Raw genomic sequence first — 21,096 nt, 5'->3', positions numbered from 1 at the left:
ATCAGACGGGGGGTGGGGGGGGGGGTATCATTCTCTAGTCATCACGGTTTCACGGTCACAGATAAATAAAAAGGGGGGACAACTTTCAGGAGGGACCACAAGACGACGGATGCACGGATATATATATAACAGTGGCGCTTAGCGTGTTGATACCTCTCATAGTCAAAGTCGGAAGAAGAGTAGGCGCCTTCCGAATTGGCACGGGACATCCTAGTGGAACGCAGTAACCTGACCGCCTCCTCTCGGCACAGGGGGGGGTACACACGGTGGTTGCGGCTGGCGAAAAGATATCACAGCTGGTCAGTATTTCATTACTTTGAAAGGAAGGAAAAAGGGGGCGAAGCAGGAAAATAAAAATGTGGAAAAGAAAAGTGTGGAATACCCTCCTAGCTTTTAAACGGATTCCTGATGGTATAGACAATTTTTTTGCTGTGATTTGATCCACAACAAACGGCCTTTCTACAACACCAGTGTACGTACATAATGCATGTAATATGCAAGTATAACATGAGTATATTTCAACACAATTGGCACAGGAAACCTCCTCTGCTGGACAAAATGTCACACACAAACAAACAAACAAACAAACACAAGCCACTTATAATTCATACACAGTATTGATACAGAAGATTATTTGCTGACCGAAATCAAATGACACAATAAAATATTCATTATCTGTCACTCTTACTTGTCCATAAAATGGACTGTACCTTATCATTATCATAAATAACGGGTGTGGAAAGAATGCTTCTAAAGAGTTCATGATTCTGAAATGAGGAGAGACAGACAGAGAATGTAGATACTGGGTGGATGACGTGTATGGATGTTGTAGGGACTCTCGTACAGTAGCACTGATAACTAGGCAATGACGGCACTGACAATGTCCAGTCATTGCTATGGGTAGAAATCAGCTTCCTAGCTAGAGAGCCATGTTTTCTGTGATGCTCATCTCCCTCTAAAAGGCCAGTTTACAGTTCACGCCAAGCACTATAACTATAGCGATAGCTATATCGGTCACCATCACCTTTGTTATATTTGTGGTGTGGACTCTGCCATCCACTAACTTTATAGGTATAGTTAGTTATAGTTATCGTTAATTTGTTATTTGTACTTTACTTAAGTGTTCCAATTTCCAATACTTTTACTTCTACTCCACTACATCTCGGATCCGAATATTGTACGTTTACTCCACTACATTTATTTGAAAACTTTAGTTAGTGACATAATTCAACTCCCAGATTGGAAGCCTTGCTGGTTAAGATTCTGTGGAGGGGTGGGTGGGTTTGGGGGAGGGGGGGGGCTTCATGCAGTCTCAGGTATAAAGGTCTACCTGGGGTTTTCCTTTTCAGGATCATCGATAGGCTCAGTGTGTCTGCTTGGAGGAGGTAGGGTGAGATAATGGCTGCAGGGCCACATCACGGAGAGGGAGGAGGAGCAGGGACGGAGAGAGAGAGATGGTTCAATGGGGCCGAGGAAGAGAGGGAGAGGGATGGAAGAAAAGGTGGTAGAGGTAAAGACAAATGTATAGCGTGCTAGATACAGAAGTAGGTTAAGACAAGAGGAACATGGCAGAGTAACATGACAGAGAGCGAGAGAGAGAGAGAGAGAGAGAGAGAGAAGAGAGAGAGAGAGAGAGATGTCTTCCCCACAGCTGTGGCCACAGATAGATGGATGTCATCAGCAGTGGTCACGCGGGAGAAGGATGGGTGACAAACAGCACAGTCCTACTGTTTGTCACCCATCTGAGCTACAGAACACATTCACACTTCCTGTATGATTAAATACTGTCTAAGTGTCTATCATTACCTCCAGTTATCTCATATCATTATTTTATATACTGGAGATTCGAATTTCATGAGGTCATGTACATAAATACATATAAAAATATACCCAAACTCAACTTGAAAAAAACCCTGAAACAAAAACAAAAAACATACACAAATGACACAGAATCATCAAAATACTAGTGTATAACCAGGAACAACATTTCATTCACGTTCCCACAATAATTCAAAGATGTTTCATGTTTGTTCCATAATTCCATATTCCATAGTTCCATAATTGCCCATGAGTCATTTTGTGTGTCATTTTCAGCTGTTTTCAATAAATAACTGCAAAGCTGTTACATTTAAGGCACTGAAATACAGTCAAGTGAGCTCTGTCACAGACAATTTAGATAAGTGCATTTCCCGTGTATTCATGTTGATTTAGGCTGTACTTCTGAAATATGAAATAAAGTTAATTAGAGCGGGTGGGGGGGTTCGTGCCACGGCTGTGAGTGAACTCTGGCATCTCGGACAGACATTTACAGATGAGTCTTACAGAAATATGTCTGCTGATCGAGGATGACTGACCATTTCCCCTTGACCACTCATTCATTCACTAAGTACAGGTCAGTGACATTATAAAGACATTTGTTCTCCTCAAAGTATTCCATGTGTTTCATAGATTTTTGAACGGGGAAGGAGAAGTGAAACAGGTTGTTGCAACAGCCCTTTGAGGAAAAATACATAGGAACAAGTTGTATTCCACGCCAGCCCAAATGTTCATAAATAAATGAAAACAATAAATTAACAATTAACAAAACAAATTATTAAACAATACAAATGTTGCTGTTTACAATGTGATACTAAAACTGTGATCCAATCGCATAGTGTAACAGCTCAACCATAGTACAGCACAAAAAGAAAACGTAATTTCTACAGTGTCACATGCCGAACATATAGCAGATCTACAAGCCCACAACGCGTTGCATGTGAGCTTGTAGGAAGCAGAGGTACTGTATGACATCAGCGCAGGTTTTTACTGAATACTTTCTTGGGGAGAGTGGCAGGATGCTATTTAAGGACTGGGTGACAGTCACACTGAAATTTTGTTTCCAAAGACTTTAAAGGGATAGTTCAAACAAATTGTGTCACCCCATGGAGACTTGAATTCATGGATATTTTTTTGTTTTTGTCGCATTCCTAAGCCAATAATTTGATGACCAACGGACCGGTAGGCAGCGGTTCCGGTAGGAGACTCTTTGTGTCTCCTACCGGAACCGCTGCTGGTCATCAAATTATTGGCTTAGGAATGCGACAAAAACAAAAAAAATGGGTGACTAATCGATAGAAAAAAAGTCATTCTGGGGGTGAACTATCCCTTTAAGGCAAAGGAAGTAGTAAGTAGCCATGTGGCCAATAGGTCAGGAACCTATCTCCTGTTTCCATAGCCTGAGGCAGCTTGATGTACAAGTAGCCTACAACCCCCTGGACATGATGCTATGTATGTCGCAGGGACTTACCCCCCAATGCAACTGTTGACGCTGAATGCCAAGCAGGGAGCCATTGGGTATACCATGTTATAGTCTTATGGTATGACTCGGGCCAGGGACTGAACCCGGACCTCCCATATACGGAAGGGGCGGAGACTCTCTAACCACAAGGCAGCGTAAGGCTAAAAGGCCACTTTGCATAATGCTACATGTATCTGCATGTCGGCACCCACACGCATTTGCATTGCATCTGTTCATGCACGCTTGTAGGGCTGGGCTGATATGGCCATAATCAAATATCACGGTATTTTTTACGAAATACCTCGATATCAATATTGCAACAATGTTGTGGACCAGAACTGTTGCTTTCACAATGTTTGATAAATATTCACCAGTAATGAATGTATAATAACTAAGTGGGCAAAGGAAAATAATAGAACAGCTAGAACGGTCAGGTAAGTTCAGAAAATGATCTCTTTACTTGTAATAAAGCCGTTAAAGCCAGGAAAAGACAACACTTACAGTATGTCATGTCATGATATTACGATGACAATGAAGACGAAGTCTACTAGTCTCACATCACAACATCGATATAACATCGATATATTGCCCAGCCCTACACGCTCGCATTATGTACATGCGTGTGCACGGTAAAAATCCTGTGTTAATGCATCTATTTGTAACCCAAGAGCGTACAAATGGAACCAAATGGACCCCCGTTGCCTGTCCTTTCTGGTTCTATTTATACTCTCTCAGAGTTAACCCATTAAGACCGGGAAAGTATCTGTGTCACTTTTAGATTTCTGTGGCTATTTGAAAATGCTACTATTTGAAAATAGCAGATATAGTGTACAAGTTCATAGAACGGCACTCATCTGCTATTTTTGAAAAATCGTGAAAATATCTGCAAATCTTTGAACATATATATATTTTAAAGCGAACATTTGTAACTCAAATCTTTGCTTCTGGGGGGTCCCTGGAACAACATATTTTGAGATGGGTGGGTCCGCGGTCAAATACACATCATTTTGGGTGGTCCTTGACATTTTTCTTAAAAGTTGAAAAAAGTTATTTGTTTTTGGCCGCCGACCACCATCAAAATATGTTGTTCCAGGGACCCCCCAGAAGCAAAGATTTGAGTTAAAAAGGTTGTTTCAAAAAATATTATGTATTCAAAGATGCTGCACAGAATGTTCAAGATTCTTCAAAAAATAGCAGATCTATGAGCTTGCATATATGCTATTTTTGAATAGCTGAAAATCTAAAATGACACACAGATGCGTTTCCCGGATTGAATGGGCTAAAGGAAAACACAGAGGAGATTTGCCAGTGTGCTGACCAGCATACAGTATACACGGCCGGCGGTGTGTAAGCTCAGGTGTATGGGTATACCTGTCAGGGGAGTAGCTGTCTTCAGACACAGTGGGGTGGTCCAGTTCCAGTCTAGAGGAAGAGCTGTACTGGGACCCCCCACCGCCGGGGTCGTATTCCGGGTCCTGACCTCTGCTGTGTATATGACAGAAGCGGACTGGATCACCCCCCTATAGTACCGTACCGTACGCTAAACACACTGCCCTCTATGGGCCGAGGGGAGGATTTGTTGTGGCTGGAATTTTTGGTGTATGGAACGACACAGTAAAAACAAAATCCTCAGGGTGAATTTAACTCTGAGAGTGTACAAAATGGAACCAACTGGACCCTTCCATTTTGTACTCTATCAGGGTTACAAATGGATAAATTAACACTGAGGGTTTGGTACTGTTGAGATCATCCGCGTATCATCTGCGTAGAATCGCTCGCGACTGATATGGGATTTCCAAACAGTGGCTCCTCGCAAATGTCATTGGAAATTGTATTATTGTGTTAGTATAGTATTAGTATTATTTACACAAAGACACACAACAACACCATCATCATCATCATCATAATCATCATCAGATGAGCGTATACAAGAGAACAGCTAAAAACAGATCACAAAATCACAATTACCCAGAAAGCGTTGGTCAGAAAAGGATTGCCATGTGGATTTTACCTTCCTTTTTTGAATGTGAACTGTCATTAGCACATAAGACTATGTATACCGTTCCAGTACTGTACCTCATGCACTTCAGCTGCTGCTATCTCTTTGCACCTTATGTGTAACTTCATGTATATATATACCTGCTACTTTTTTCACCTTATGTCTCACCTCATTTACATACCAGCTATTTTGTTCACCTTATGTCTAACCTCATGTAAAGGTGTTTTATTATATATGTATAAATGCACATAACTCTTTTGACCTTTCTTTCCTACAGTATGTGTTTTTCTCCTTACTATCCCTCTCTCTGCGCCCTCCCTCCCCCTTTCCTGAAAACTACAAATAATGGAGCTTCGCACCAAAACATATTTGACAAACTACATTACACCTGTCAACGTGTGATGTGACAATAAAAGTGATTGTAACTCTGAAATGCTAGACTGATAACCAGTGGTTATACCTGGAGGGCGGGGGGACGCTGGGAGAACGCGAACGTGCCCGGTTGATGTCTGCCGACCTGGAGCAGTGGTTGGATGACATCACCTGCTCCGGGACGGACAAGGTGGAACTCTGGAGGTCTCGACCGTTTGTCCGGTAGTCTGGAGGAGGAAGAGGAGGGTGAGGACGGATGGGAAAGAGAAGGAAAGGAGGAGGGCAAAAGAGAAAGAGAGTGAAAGGGTTCAGGGACTTTTTTAACCATCAACATAACAGGAGTTTGAAGCCTCATCGTGTTTTTGAAAAAAGAAAATCACTAGACAGTCTTTCTTTTGATGAAAACAGTGTGCACACACAGACCTCTGTGGTCGAAGGTCGAAATGTTGGTTTCCTATTAAAATCATTTCTTGCGTTGTGGCAACAAGCTGTGCGACCATCACACTTTTTTTTCTCCAGTGGAAAATACCTCATTTTTGTCAAGTTCAATATGTGTATATAGTATAATGTACAAGTATGAATGAAATACGTTGATGGACTTAATAATGCATGTAATGCAGATGAATTCCTCCCGAGTGTGTACTTTGCTTTAACCACACTACATAATGTGTATAGCAGTTTTGGACAAAACTTTCTAATAGTTATGTTAAATGCCATACTGTACAGGTGATGGATTTTCCATTTTATACTTTGCCGAGTCTCTAGATTCAAATAAATGAGGACTGGGTTTCAATAAAGGTGTGATTCACTCACTGTGATAACATTGTGCATTAAACATGAAAATAGCCTTAAAAAAAATCTGAAATATTATAATGAATTTTCCCTGCAAGACTGATTAGTCCATTGAACTTGAAAGAGTTCATTACCCGATAATCAGACATGGCTAGCAGCTACGGTTAAGGTCAATGCTTTGCTCTATTAAAGTTGATTGATATTCAATAGAGTGTATAGCTCATTAAAATGAGTTACACATAACCGTGAATCAAAAGTAAGATTAGAAGAAAACATGGGAGGTAATGACAGAGCAACATTAACCTTCACTCAAGGCATTTTGACAAAGTAATATTTTTGTTTTTATTAAAGGCATGGCTGTTAGCTGTACTTTCTCATTATTATTGCTGTCGGGCAGAAACCTTGTATCTCCATATTCTTGCAGCTTTTTGTGTCTTTTTGTAAACTAACGCTACATCGTCGCACAACAGGGTCATGCGCACGTAGCGAAGACAGTTGGGAGCTTGTACATGTGCTTTTTTTGCCATTACATTTTCTTTATTTGTAAGTGGTTATGTCTGTCTGTGTGTTTAATAAATGTAACAATGAAAAGTATTAACAAGAGCGTGTGACTAAATTATAACTACATTGGTTCCATTTGGAATCCATTTTTCCATTTTATTAAAAGTAACATTTCTGGACATACAAGGTGTTTTACCCAACAACAGTGACGATATTGACTCGAGACATGTGTGCGATCCATAAATCCATAAAAGCGCTGAATTATGTACATTTTGTGGCATTACAAAATAGCTACGTTGGCGGTTATATTAATATGATATTAACACACTGTACACAGATGTGGCCACCCTGGTCCACTAGTTTGTTCAATCAAAAACTTCAATAGTAATGCCTGAAAACCTCTAAATGCGGTATAATTATGTAATTATGCGTATAGGGGGTGGGGGGGGGGGGGGCTGCCATGTCTGCTATTTCTTTCCAACATACAGCTAACAATGCAACTCGGCAATCAATTGCGTGCGGAAGCTAATTAAATCCGTTCTTTCTCTTGACGTGCGGGTTCACGCCTGGCTAGAGTCTGCCTGTTAAGCACATACACACTAAAGACAAGAGCTTTGAACTGACAATTAACAGGGTTTGACAGGCTATGGTCCTCAGTGTGCGGTACAGTGGTTGGGAACAGGGTTGCCAGACCTGCTTATCATAATTTCCACGCAAGATTTTATTTGAAAATAGACGATCTACAGTACAAGCTCACAACGCGTCGCATCGTGACGTGTTGTGAGCTTGTAGATCTGCTATTTTCAAAAAGCTGATGTATGTGTTAAAGAGTGCTCATGTGGCACCATAGTCGCTTCTTTTGGGCTGGTTTTCCTAGACCTGGTTTGCTTGTTTCTCTCACAGAATCTGGCAACACTGGTTGGGAATGAGAGGGAGAAATATCTGATACGTGAAGAGACAAAGCATGCAATGTTAAATGTGTTCTTTTGCCATGGCATCGCAATGAGACCTACCTAACACTGCAACGACAGGCTAATTTTGATAGCTACCGTATAACCTAAGAAGGTGCTTTTTTAGGTTGCATATACAGTAGTAGTATCTTGAGACGGACTGTTGCCTCGCACAATTATTTTCAAACGCTTCCCTCATATAGCCTGTCCAACGGAGGCGCTGTAAAGTAAATGTCCGCCTACCCCCCCCCCCCCCCCCCACTACCGTTTGGTCTTTGCTGTCTCTTAACCACTTCAACCCCAGCATCTGTATTGTGGGGAACGCTTTCGCAGGAAAACAGCAGATCGACAAGCTCACAACACACAACGCATTGTGAGCTTGTCAATCTGCTATAGAACCCCGGGGGACTTGGCTCAACCATTAGGGGTTTAAGTGGTTAAAGATATTTGGGAAAAAAAGAAAAGGTTATTGAGAACGGAAATAACTATACTATAAATAATAATAATACAGCTTTCAGGGGATGTCATTATTACTGCTCTAAATAGCATTCAAAGATGTGAAATAGTTGTCCGACTTCAGAAACTACAGTAGGCTGAGTATCAACACTCCAGGTACTGTGTATATTTCAAGATCTGAGCAACAGGGCTGCAACTATCGATCTATCAGGGGGTATTCCCTGCCCTGGGAGGAGGTCTGCATAGAGAGGATAGGAGGAGGCGTGAGGAGGAGGATAGAGCTGAGGAGGGTATTCCCTGCCCTGGGAGGAGGTCTGCATAGAGAGGATAGGAGGAGGTGTGAGGAGGAGGAGAGAGCTGAGGGGTATCCCCTGCCCTGGGAGGGAGGCTGGCATCATGCTGGAGCACTGAGGGAATGGTTGGAATGTTAAAGAGGAAGGGTTTCCCTCAGATAAATTCTCATCAGGCATCGATCCCCCCTGTCTGTCTGTCTGTCTGTCTGTCGGTCTGTCTTGGAAGATAGAGCACTATAGTAATGTATTCTCTTTCTTATTTTCTCTTCAAGCTCTCTCTCTCTCTCTCTTTCTCTCCCTCGCTCTCTGACACATCTGATGTCTGTCTTTTCCCTCATAGGCATAGGCACTGTTTTGTTTCGTTCTGTGCGTTCTCTCTCTCTCTCTCTCTCTCTGTCTCTCTCTCTCTCTCTCTCGGTGATGTTTCAGCGTGGGCGTACAGTTGGAGCTGAGTGTATAGCAGCAGCAGGCCAGTGCAGAGGGAGGCATCTTACTGTGATGCTGCAGCATTGCTTTACCCTGTTAACACTAGATATGATGCTATGGAAACGCAGGTTCATACCCTGTTAACACTAGATATGATGCTATGGAAACGCAGGTTCATACCCTGTTAACACTAGATATGATGCTATGGAAAACACAGGTTCATACCCTGTTAACACTAGATATGATGCTATGGAAAACACAGGTTCATACCCTGTTAACACTAGATATGATGCTATGGAAAACACAGGTTCATATACCCTCTTCTGGACTCCTGACTCCTATCATTGGAATCACAAAGCATAGACAGAGTGGTTTGTATCAATATGTGTGTCTTACCAGTTATTACCCCAACACCATCTTCACCATCGTAGTCTGAGATCTCACTGTCACTTATCCTCTGGGATCCTTCAAGGCAGAGAGAGAGAGAGAGAGAGGGCGGGAGAGGAGGTGAAGGGAGCGGGGGACGGGGGGGATTGAGAGGAGAAGAGAGAGAGAAGTTCATTTACATTGGTCTCGTTCACCCCCCAGTGCCTGTCGAGACACGCCTAGCATAATTGTAATCTTTATTGGTTAACCCATTAAGACCGGCGGGAACGCATCTGTGTGTCATTTTTAGATTTCGTTGGGCTATTCGGTGCTGCTATTTTTGAAAAATCGTGGAAATTTGTGCCAAAATCTTGGATTATATATTTTGTAAAGTGAACATTTGTAAAAAATATTTAGTTCCAGGAACCCCCAGAAGCAAAGATTTGAGTTACAAATGTCTGCCAAAAAATATATAATAATAATCACATATTTGCACAACTTTTCATGATTTTTCAAAAATAGCAGATCTACAAGCTCATAGCGCGGCACTTGGTGCCGCGCTATGAGCTTGTATATCTGCTATTTTTGAATAGCCCAACGAAATCTAAAAATGACACACAGATGCGTTCCCGGTCTTAAAGAGTTAAAGTGAAGTCTCGAACTGCGTCCAGTGAAGATATACTATATATATCTTTATATACCCAATGAATTCAGATGGCTCTGTCTCTCCTGCACATCACCGTGCTGCACATAATGCAGGCAGGCACCGGCAAGACAAAACAATATTTCTCCTAATATATATCAGCGCTGTCGGTTGGAAACCTTATATGTCCAAAACTGTTACTTGTATATATAGTAGGCTACCTTTATTAGAAGGATAACCCCCTTGAGATGCATCATCTCATTTTCGGGGGGTCCTTAGAAACTTAATAACATGTGTTCCTATTGATCCGATGTAGGTATTATTTAGTCACAAGCTCTTGTTAATGCTTTTCATCGGTTAAATATCTATAAAATCTTGTAGGGCATCTATCTATCTATCTATCTATCTATATATACAATTTCTAAACCCAAAACCCCCCAAAAAAACCTGCCACTGTGTGGGACTAAACACAAAAACAACATATCAATGTCACTAACAAGACACGCCACAACGTGCAGAATTACTACGCGCAGTCTGTAGGCCACTTCATACTGCTCAGCACACATCTGCCCCCTCGCAGCATAATTAATTGCGGCAAACACAAACTCACAACATTACAGTCGGCCATGTTGTTCCTTAGCGTCATCGCCGACCACCGCCCAACGAGACCCAAGTGAGGTCAGACAACACACTCCATATTTGGGCATAGCTCCATTGGGAACATCTCCTATTATGGCTTTATATATTATAGAGACCAACAAACACAAAGCACCGCGCAGCGGCTAGGGGGGAGGGGCGCGCAGCGCCCCGACCCTCTAGTTCATTTACAAAACAAAACAATAAACATTAAAAGTTGAAATATGGAGATATGAGGTTTCTGCCCCCCGACAGCGACGATATATATAAAAATCACACCCTGTGTGAAGGTAGCGGCGCCTTTGAATACATTATGTCATCGATATGTGTTTATAATGTGTTTATAGCCATGTGTCATGTGAAGCTTGACCAATCACTTTGTTGACGGGTCTGACCAATCAGAGCGTCGACGACAGATAAAGTTAAATTGAGGATCTAACTTTAAATAACTTACCTAGAAGGAGACTTTAGCCAAATAAAAATATATACAAAAAAAAACATGAGGAAATAAAAAATAAACCTTGACATCATAGTGATGTCATGAATAGTCCCCTTGCCTGACAAATCACAACCTTGACGGGCCTGACCAATCAGAACCTTGACGGGCCTGACCAATCAGAACCTTGACGGGCCTGACCAATCAGAACCTTAACGGACTCTTGGATTCTCGATCGTCTCTATCAAACCATTCTGTCATAACGGATGACTGGGTCCCGAACTCAGACTTTCTATACATTCACCCTTCATCTGTTCTTGTATCTTTCTCTTTCTATTCGTCATATTAACTTTAAATAACTTACCTAGACGGAGACTTTAGCCAAATGAATAATAAGATGAAGTCATTGTCATCGTTTATATAGACATCGAATTCTATATTCATGACATCATAGTGATGTCATGAATAGTGACCAATCACAACTTTGGCGCACCTGACCAATCAGAACGTTGACGCACCTGACCAATCAGAACGTTGGCGCACCTGACCAATCAGAACGTTGACGCAAAAGCCAGGCATAGAGGGCTAATATCCGCTCTATACCTAAAGGTATAGAGCGGCTAGCGCCGCTAAAAATAACTGTAACAAAGGATCCAGATCTCTCCTCAAGCTGAGCCGTGGCCCCATTGAAGATGACAGATTCAATTGTTCAATTTGAAACGTGAGGATAGTCGAGGGGGGGGGGGGGGGGGGGGGGCGGTTAGGGGGCTGGATAGAATTGGCCTGGCTCTAACAGCTCTCCCTTCATCCTTCAAGTCACCTTATCCCGCTCTTCTCCTCATTTTAGAGTACACCCCCTCCCCCCCCCCCCCCGCCCCTCTGCCCCATTCAGTCAACTTTAAATCAAATGGACACTTGTGCTTTTTTCAGAAAAGCGCTGCTCTCTCTGACAGCGCCTCCTCTCTCCCAACCTTTTCATCTACAGACCACCAAGAAACATCATTCTTTTTACAGCTGTCAGCTCTTTCCCCCTCGCACTGACACACACAAACACCCAGAACACGGTCAGGAGGAGCCTGAAGATGTCCAGGGGTTAAGTAATACACTGAAACAGTCCTGCAGCAACATAAGAATTCAGTGGAATGAGAGCAACAACACACACATGTTTACCTACTGTATCCATTCACTGAATACAGTGCGTATGAATAGAGAGGTAAAGGCCATAAAAGGAGATGTTAAGGTTTTGGATAGAAGCAGCGTGACATAACTATGAGAGACACTGGCGTAGACTCCCATTGTAAGAATGGAATGCGGAAGTTATCTTTCTATCACAATGAGGAAGTTCCAATGTTTGGAACTACAGGAGGCGTGACTCAACTCTCTCTCTCTATGGGTCTGGATAGAAGACCAACGCTGGACGATACAGTTTCTTTAACATATTATTATGTATTATTGCCCAGTAGTAATAATATATAGAATAATAATCAAAATGTTTGTAATGTAGGAATGTCAAGTGAATCCCACGCTACATACAGTATTCATAATTAAGACACACAAAGCACAAGCAGAGGCTTGAAATGTAATTCAAGTATTTGGCCCATTTTTTAAAAGGGGGGGGGGAAACATTGATAACAGGCAGGACATAAAAAAAGACACCACAGAGGACAAAAGGTGTGGTCAGCCCCCCCTACTTGACAAAATTCACAGACCAACACTTTCTTTGACCTGGAAGACCCATAAGACCCCAGTGCCACCAGACCAACACAACAACAGTTAGAGTTTCCCTCCTATACCGACTTTTCATAAGGGAGGTGAAGGCACAATATTGTATAGGAACAGATTGTGGACTGCACACAGAGGCTAGGACATGGGGAGAGTCAACAGGTATACTGTACAGCACGATTCCAAATGTTAATTTAACTCTGAGAGAGTAATAATGGTCCCTTACGGGTTAAATGAACACTCAGGAATGTGCTGTGTGGGTACACGGAGGAGGAAGGTCCAGGGTGTCTGCTCAAGCTCCTTTTCCCTTTGAGAAACTCCATGACCATGTACAGGTACAGTGGGCATGACACTAGTACATACTGTACATGGGCAACTGGCGGCCCGGGGGCAACATACGGCCCCCACCTTCACTTAATGCGGCCCGCAGGTTAATAGCGGGGAATACTGATATACTATTGATTTCAGCTGTTCCAAATTCCAAACATGCAAACATGACCCGCTTTAATTACTTCAGTCTATATTAGTAGCTTAATGACTAGTATTACAATTCTATTGTCTTTTTCAATGTCCAATGTATTTGTATGTAAGTTTATAAAGTTAATATAAGTATAACTAAATGCATTTGAAATTAAATAAAAATGTAACTTTTCAGGATTCCAATTAAAAAATGGCAAAAAAAAACCAATCAGGAACCAATTCAAAAGTAGCAAAAATAGCAGATCTACAAGCGCAAAACGCGTCGCGGGTGCGACGCGTTTTGAGCTTGTAGATCAGCTATTTTTGCTAATTTTGTGTGACATAGAATGGCAATGATGTACAAGTACAGCCTCTGGACATGGCACTAGTATTTTCGCTGGGACTTGCCCCCAAACCAACCCTTGATGCTGAGTGCCAAGCAGGGAGGTATCGGTACCATTTCTAAAGTCTTTGATATGACTCGGCCGGGGGGATTGAACCACTAACCTCCCAGTCCTCAGGGCGGACACTCTAACCACAAGGTCACTGAGCTGGTGGTCTTTTGAGTCTACAACCCCCCCGAGTTTATAGTTCCAACGAGTGGTGTAAACAGAAGCCAATCGCACACCACCAGCTCGCAGAAATTAATGGTAAGGCAGCAGAGAAATTAAAATGCAAGCCTTCAGGGAAAAGGATGGAGCGTCAGGACACGAGAAGGCATTCTCCAAACTGAGGGAAAGCAACACTCAAAGGCTCCATGGCTGGACATTTGTTACCTGAGTTGTACGAATAGGAGCCTTTGTCTGTAGAAGCATTCAGGTTGATGTAACGAGCACAACAAAGACAAAAGTACATATCAACATACAGTACATCGTCACTGCTGTCAATAGGCTCTATGCACAGCAGCCATATTGTGAAGACAGTCACAGGTGTTACCAATGATACTAATGAAGGCTCTGTTCCATTCTGGTCAAACAGAGTCAGGGTGCTGAATCTGCTGATATTGTTCATGTTGGCTCACTGGAAACTCTGCTACACCAGTGGGTCTAAAATGTGGGTCCAGGGACCCTCATGGTTCCTTAAGGGGTTTCCAAATGGCCCCTTACCGGTGAGTAACTCTGAGAGTATACAAATGGAACCAAATGGACCCGTAAGGGTCTGAGATCCACTGTGCTACTCTAAATGGAACAGAGCCTTCAATAGTATCATTGGTAACACCTGTGAAGGAAGTGATAATATGGCTGCTGTGCATGGAGCCTATCGAGAACATTTTGATCCCCCTGTCTTTGATAGACTTACTGTAAAGTATTCATGGAAACAAATTGCTAAGCCGCACGACTTTCAAATCGAGGGCATAGAACACATTGGCTGTAAATTGGTTTGTCTTTGCCAAAACAAATATAATAGCTCATAACCTGAAAGTCATACAACTTACATTGTGGTCCTAAAACGTGTTGTTTATTTCGGCATAATTCATCATTGAACCTGGTCATTGCAATTTCTTTCCGGGAACAACTTTATGAAGTGACGGCAAACGCTTTTTCGATCTCTGTCCCCATGCATGAGCAGAGGCCGACTTCCTACTCGTCACTTCATAAGCGTGTTATAATGTTCATCTAGATGATGAATAATGCTCACCAAAACAACAGTAGCGCTCTGGGACTTGTTCATTTTGGACAACAGCAGAGGTTTATGACTTCCAGGATATGAGCTATAATTGTTTTGGCAAGACTGACCATACTTGTAAGTAGGTGAAATTATATATATTTTTGTTTGGGACTGGGCTATGTTGATGATACGAAACTTAATACAACGATGGCTGCCTTATCCTTTAATATGTAGAACTATGATGTTTATTATTATCATTCTAAACCTAAGTTCTTGCCATTCTACGTACAGCCAACCAAGTGAATAAATCGCAGATTGAGGCTTTGTAGCCTTTGCTTTTATGAAATATCCGAGACCGTTAGGGTTTTTATCATGGAAGATACTTCTGAACATGTTTTCTACAGAAATTATTTTTCTAATAGTCTTTGATCTTAAAGAAATGACTGAAATCGGATGTAATCCATTGTGTTATACATACTCTGCAGCCTCCGTGTGGGACTCTCTCCGTGCAGCTGCCTGCGTTGCGTGTTGGGGGAGGAGCGAGGCGGGGGCACGTCGTGGGTCTGCAGCTTGTACCAATGAGGCTCGTCATCCAGCAGAGCTGTTTCCAGCTCTATCAGGATCTGAGGGGGGGGGGGGGCACACAAATATTATGCTCACACATACAAACAAACACATGTGTGTAGATGCATAATACACCGGTGGTTCTCAACCAGTGGTCCGGAGACCCCAGCTAAATGATGGGAGAGTTGGTAACCAAATGGACCCTTATAGATCTTGAACTCTTGAGAGCGTAAATGGACCCTTGTTAAACATCTGCATTAGTTAATTAAATAATCGTTATTTTGATCAACGTTTGCCTGTCATCTCTCCTGATGATTATACCAACATCAGCAGAGCATGGAAGCATGCCACCATGGTGTCCATGTCAGACGTGGAGTGCAGTGGAACACCTAAATCCCCTGCGTTGGCCCGAGAGCTTCATCAGGAGCTTGACCCCATTCAGCTGGATTAAGCTGACAGGTCAGTAAGTCAGGCCGGGAGTGTCCCAACATTATTCCCCATGGGCAGGTGGGAGTGTGTGTGGGAGTGTGTGTGTGGGAGTGTGTGTGTGTGTGTGTGTGTGTGTGTGTGTGTGTGTGTGTGTGTGTGTGTGTGTGTGTGTGTGTGTGTGCAGTATCACTACACTGGTGAGGGCCAAATATACCGTCTCTTCATCAGACCTGATGAAGAGCCGGTATAAGGCTCGTCACGTCCAATGGTATAAAGCAGGGGTCTTCAACAGAGTGTCCGGGACCCCTAGGGGGTCCTCAGAGTTACAACAGGGGGGGCGGCCAAATCTTTGTGCGATAGGATTTTGTTTTTACATTAACCACTTCAACCCTACAGCATCCCTTTTCTGAGGAGAACTTTAGCCAACAATAGCAGATCTACAAGCTCGTTGTGAGCGGCTATTTGTGGCAAAGAGGTGTAGAGGGGGAAAAGAGCAGGTCAAAAAAGAAGTTTAATCTGCAACATCATTTTATACAATATAGAGGAGGTCCCTGCTTCATCTCTCTCTCAGCTAGGGGGTCCTTGGCCTGAAAAACTTTGGTATAGGTGAAAACGTTGGACCCCTGGTAAGGAACAAATACATTTAAAACGTTGGAGCATGATCCAGTGTGCGGATTTCATCGTTTTTGGATTCTGACCTCTCAGCCCAAGCACCTGCTTTTTTTGTGAGTGGATGTGCGTGTGCTTTATTGTTTTGTTGCTGTGTGTGTGTGTGTGTGTGTGTGTGTGTGTGTGTGTGTGTGTGTGTGTGTGTGTGTGTGTGTGTGTGTGTGTGTGTGTGTGTGTGTGTGTGTGTGTGTGTGTGTGTGTGTGTCTCCTCACCTCTCCCAGGAACTCGCTCTCCTCCTCTCTCACCCGGGCCTGGTCCCACAGCGTGACCTCCAGCATGCGCTCCCTGAACTCCCGCCGGTGCACCGGGGAGTACATAAAGGTCTGGTTCCATTTGGGCTCTAAGGATTTCTTTACCGTTTTTGTTCTCCTCTTGCTTTTGTCACTGGAGGAACAATAATTCAAACTGTTTTTATTTACAACCATGGTAGAGAACAGCCACGAAACAAAACAACAAGGTCAACGACACCACGGCACGGCACGGCACTGCACGGCACCACGCACTGCATGCTGGGAGAATGAGATGACAACGCCTCTCTCTCGCTCTCTCTCAAAATTCCAATGCTCAAATGTCTGCCTCCTCTTGTGTTAATGCTGTTACGGTGAAATATGTGACCTCCGAAATATGCGACCATCTTGTGGACTTCACATAACGTCAACGGCAACGCTGTTTCTTTATTCACAGAGAATACTAATAACTCTGTTATAAACAAACAGCAGATGTATTTACTTCGGATATCTCTCTCTCCCATGTCATTTCTCTGAAACAATCACTTCTTCCATTCCTCATCTCTGGATGGGAGAGCATCTCTAAACATGGTGTAAGAACCACTGAACACCCAATGAGACAACAACTACTGTACACACACATCCACATCATCTCTATGTTTATCATCACAAACGCCCACATGGTCTAGGTCAGTGGTTCTCAAACTTTGTATTTTTTATTTTTAAGGACCCCCATAACCCTGAGAGTGTACAAACGGGACCAAGGGGAACCACCATTTGTGTACACTCTCAGAGTTACAGACCTGCAAGGGTCCGTTTGGTTCCATTTGTACACTCTCAGAGTTACCTGTAAGGGTGCATTTGGTTCCATTTGTACACTCTCAGAGTTACAGACCTGTAAGGGTCCATTTAGAACCCCTTTAAGGAGCCCTGAGGTTCCCTGGACCCCACTTTGAGACCCACTGGCCTAGATCTGTGGTTCCCAAACTCTTAAGCGCGAGACCCAATAAAGAAATTAGACATTTGCCCAGGACCCAAACGAGTGAAAATAGCAGATCTATATGAGCTTGTAGATCTGCTATTTTCACTACTTCTTAAAAGTTTTTCTGATTTTATTTATGACAAATTTTGGAATTGATTATTTTTGTTTAAACGTTTTAAAATCTTTCGAAATAAGATATATATATTTTTAAATATAGGAAACGAAAAAAAGGGGATATTTACTCGCGACCCACAAATGGGTCCCGACCTACTGATTGAGAAACAGTGGCCTGGATTGAGCATTCCGAGGATGATAAACATCACTACGACGCCTGAGGTATTCACCCTGATACAAAACACAAAACAAACACCCTGAGAACATCCATCCACCACTCTCCCACTGCATTGTACCGCTTCAATTCTGGGAAAAAAGGAGTACAATTTTGTACTTGTGGATCTACAAACTCACGTGAGGTTGTAGATATCAGCTATTTTCAAATAGCCGACGCATAAAATAGGGCTTAAGTGGTTAATGTATGTTTCATAATATTCTAAATCTGCCTAAGTAGCTTGTCACTAAAGTTTTTAGTGTAGCTAATTGTAGTGCATTCAAAAGTACAATATTTGCCTCTGAGATGTAGAAGAGTAGAAAATCGAAAACATTTAAATACTCAAGTAAAGTAAAAGTACTTTACTTAAGTACTGTACTTTACTTTTCCACTACTGGCTACTCGGGTCAATGAAAATGTGTAAAAAAGAATATGCGGCCCAACTAAAGATGAGAACAGCACACACATCAGTACAGAATCTGTCTCTACTCTTACCTTCTGTCGGGGAGGAAGTAGATTTTGACGTACGGGTTCCTGGGCCGGCCGTCTTCCCTGGCCAGAAGGTCCTTGGCACCTAGGATGGTGACGATTAACTGATGGCCCACCTTGTCATACCAGAGTTTGACCTGCGGGGGGCAGAGCAGAGACCATGTGGTGAGAGCTCACTCAAGGGGAAAAAAGGAGGGGGAAACTTTTAGGGGCAGCGGTTTGGTTCTCGACCCTTTCTGACTGGATCAGGGGGGTCTTGAAAATCTAGGAACCACTTAACAGTGGTTAAGTGGGTGGGTCGCGTGCATTTTCAGAGCGTGTTTATTTTTTAATGATCAATCAATTGATCGTGTTCCGGCTTGGATCGATGGAACTGACATAGTATACTTTAAGTTAAAGGGTATCAGAACGAAAACTAATTTTTCAAGGTTTTAAACGAAAAACAATTCATTTATTAAATGTTTTAACCCATTCAAACCGGGAACACATCTGTGTAACAACTTTATCCATATTTCATATTTTGGCTATTCAAAAATAGCAGATATACAACCTCATAGCGTGGCACAGAGTGCCGCGCTAAGAGCTTGTAGATCTGCTATTTTGGAAAAATCTTGAACATTTGTGCAAATATTTGAATATATATTTCTTCCTAACAGTTTAAAAAACATATGTTGCTATAATTTCAGTGGTTCTCAAACTTTTTCATGTCAAGGACCCCCAAAATGATATGTATTTGAGATGTGGACCCCATCTCAAAACATTTCGTTCCAGGGACCCCCACCAGAAGCAAATATTTGTAATACTACAGTATCAATAAGATCGTAGTGTTCTGCCAATTATTTGGGGGCCCACTTGCAATATGCTCACGGCCCAGCTGTGGGCCCGGGGCCCACAGGTTAGGAATCGCTTGGTTCTACCACATATTTTGTGGTTACTGATTTTAGGGTTCAAGTGTGCCATAAAAATGCATTGCCAAGACAAATAAAGTTTATTGAACGGAACTGATTGTTATTCAAATTTATCCAAATTGTGGTAAAGTGCTCGAGGGAATGTGCTCAGAAAGCAGCGTATGTGTCCTTGCTCGAAATTATAATAGTCGCAATATCGTCTCTAATAACGTCTCATAATACTGATGAACAGAAATCAATCATGCTGTTGAGTGGAATCAGACAGTTCACGCTAAAGTATGGACTCATGAGGTTAACACTTAGAAGAAGAGAAAAATTCAAGCGAACCATTCTATCAAAGGAAAAGAAAAAAAGATGAGGTGAAAAAGAAAAGAAAATGTAACTTCTAAGCTTTTCGTCCATACTTGTTTTGAGTGTGTGATATGAGAAGGGTTCATTTCAGATCATAGCTCTTTGTTCATGCATGCAGCAAAGCAAAGAGAGATGGCATCCAAGACAAGTCAGGCGTTCAGATTTTTTGGCACACAACAACATACAGTAGTAGGAGGCTTAAACAAATTGTACCGAATCATCTGTAATATTATAGCCCAGTACTTTAAAAAGATCCCTAGCTAATAAGCCAAATATGCCTTAATACGATATAATTGTCCTCACCTCTATAACTAAAATGTAAAATTCAAAACACCTTAAATATTTTATTTATTTTAGAAATTGTTCATCTTTCACTCAATAGGGCAATGCCCATCGCAAGTTGATGATGTAATTTGCCCATGTGTGGTTTAGTCCTATGGAATGTATGGAACGCATGTGAAAATAAAAAAACAACTTAATACTTCCTAAGGTTAATCAAACATATATTTTAAATATGTTTTTTTTTGCACATGCATTCCATAAATTCCATAGGGCAAGACCACACATGGACAAATGACATCATCAACTTGAGACGGGCATTGTCCCTCTTGAGTAAAAGAAAAACTGTTTCTAAAATAAATACAATATTTAAGGTGTTTAAAAAATATATTTTAGTTATAGAGGGCAATTATAATGTATCAAGGCCTATTTGGCTTATTAGTCAGGGACACACAAAGAAACAGACTACAGCACCTGTGAAACTATAATGATGTCAAGAGATTCAACTTGAGCTTGCATTATTTGTGCAAACACACACGCACACATGCACGTATGCACGCCCACGCCCACACCCACACCCACACACACACACACACACACACACACACACACACACACACACACACACACACCTATTTTTGCCTACACTGACATGGCCAAATTGGGATGCCAGGGTTAAAGTGGTTAGGCACAACAGGCTGGATCATGAACCAATCAGATCACAGTAACGTCAGTGAGGTGAATACCACAGGTTATAATCATAAGAACCAATCCGATCACAGTAACGTTAGTGAGGTGAATACCACAGGTTATAATCATAAGCGTGATTTTCACACTTACTGAATCAGAAACAATTATCAACACAGGAAAATGTGCAAACTAAAAACCTCAAAGATCCACTTGTATCAAAGTTGAAATAAGGGAAAGTGTCAA

The 21,096-nt window shown here is 42.2% G+C and overlaps 1 protein-coding gene across 5 annotated transcripts in view; it reads right to left on the bottom strand.

Annotated features, from left to right (window-relative positions):
- rims2a (regulating synaptic membrane exocytosis 2a) overlaps positions 1-21,096 on the bottom strand; it is a gene marked incomplete at both ends in the record, with an annotated part of 253,903 nt that overhangs the window by 75,754 nt on the left and 157,053 nt on the right. For 2 of the 5 annotated variants that reach the window (XM_084053428.1, XM_084053432.1), the window contains 7 exons: positions 154-276; positions 5,737-5,875; positions 9,463-9,531; positions 14,105-14,131; positions 15,415-15,559; positions 16,812-17,004; positions 18,632-18,762. In XM_084053428.1, the coding sequence (XP_083909554.1) occupies positions 154-276; positions 5,737-5,875; positions 9,463-9,531; positions 14,105-14,131; positions 15,415-15,559; positions 16,812-17,004; positions 18,632-18,762 (827 nt within the window). The remainder of the gene's footprint in view (positions 1-153; positions 277-5,736; positions 5,876-9,462; positions 9,532-14,104; positions 14,132-15,414; positions 15,560-16,811; positions 17,005-18,631; positions 18,763-21,096) is intronic. The other 3 variants (XM_084053430.1, XM_084053429.1, XM_084053431.1) reach the window with 3 other exon arrangements.

This window comes from Gymnoscopelus microlampas, assembly GCF_963454915.1.
Source record: "Gymnoscopelus microlampas genome assembly, chromosome: 3".
In the NCBI taxonomy this organism is placed as follows: domain Eukaryota; kingdom Metazoa; phylum Chordata; class Actinopteri; order Myctophiformes; family Myctophidae; genus Gymnoscopelus; species Gymnoscopelus microlampas.
The sequence above is the reverse complement of the archived record's forward strand: the minus strand, read 5'-3'. Positions and strand labels throughout refer to the sequence as shown.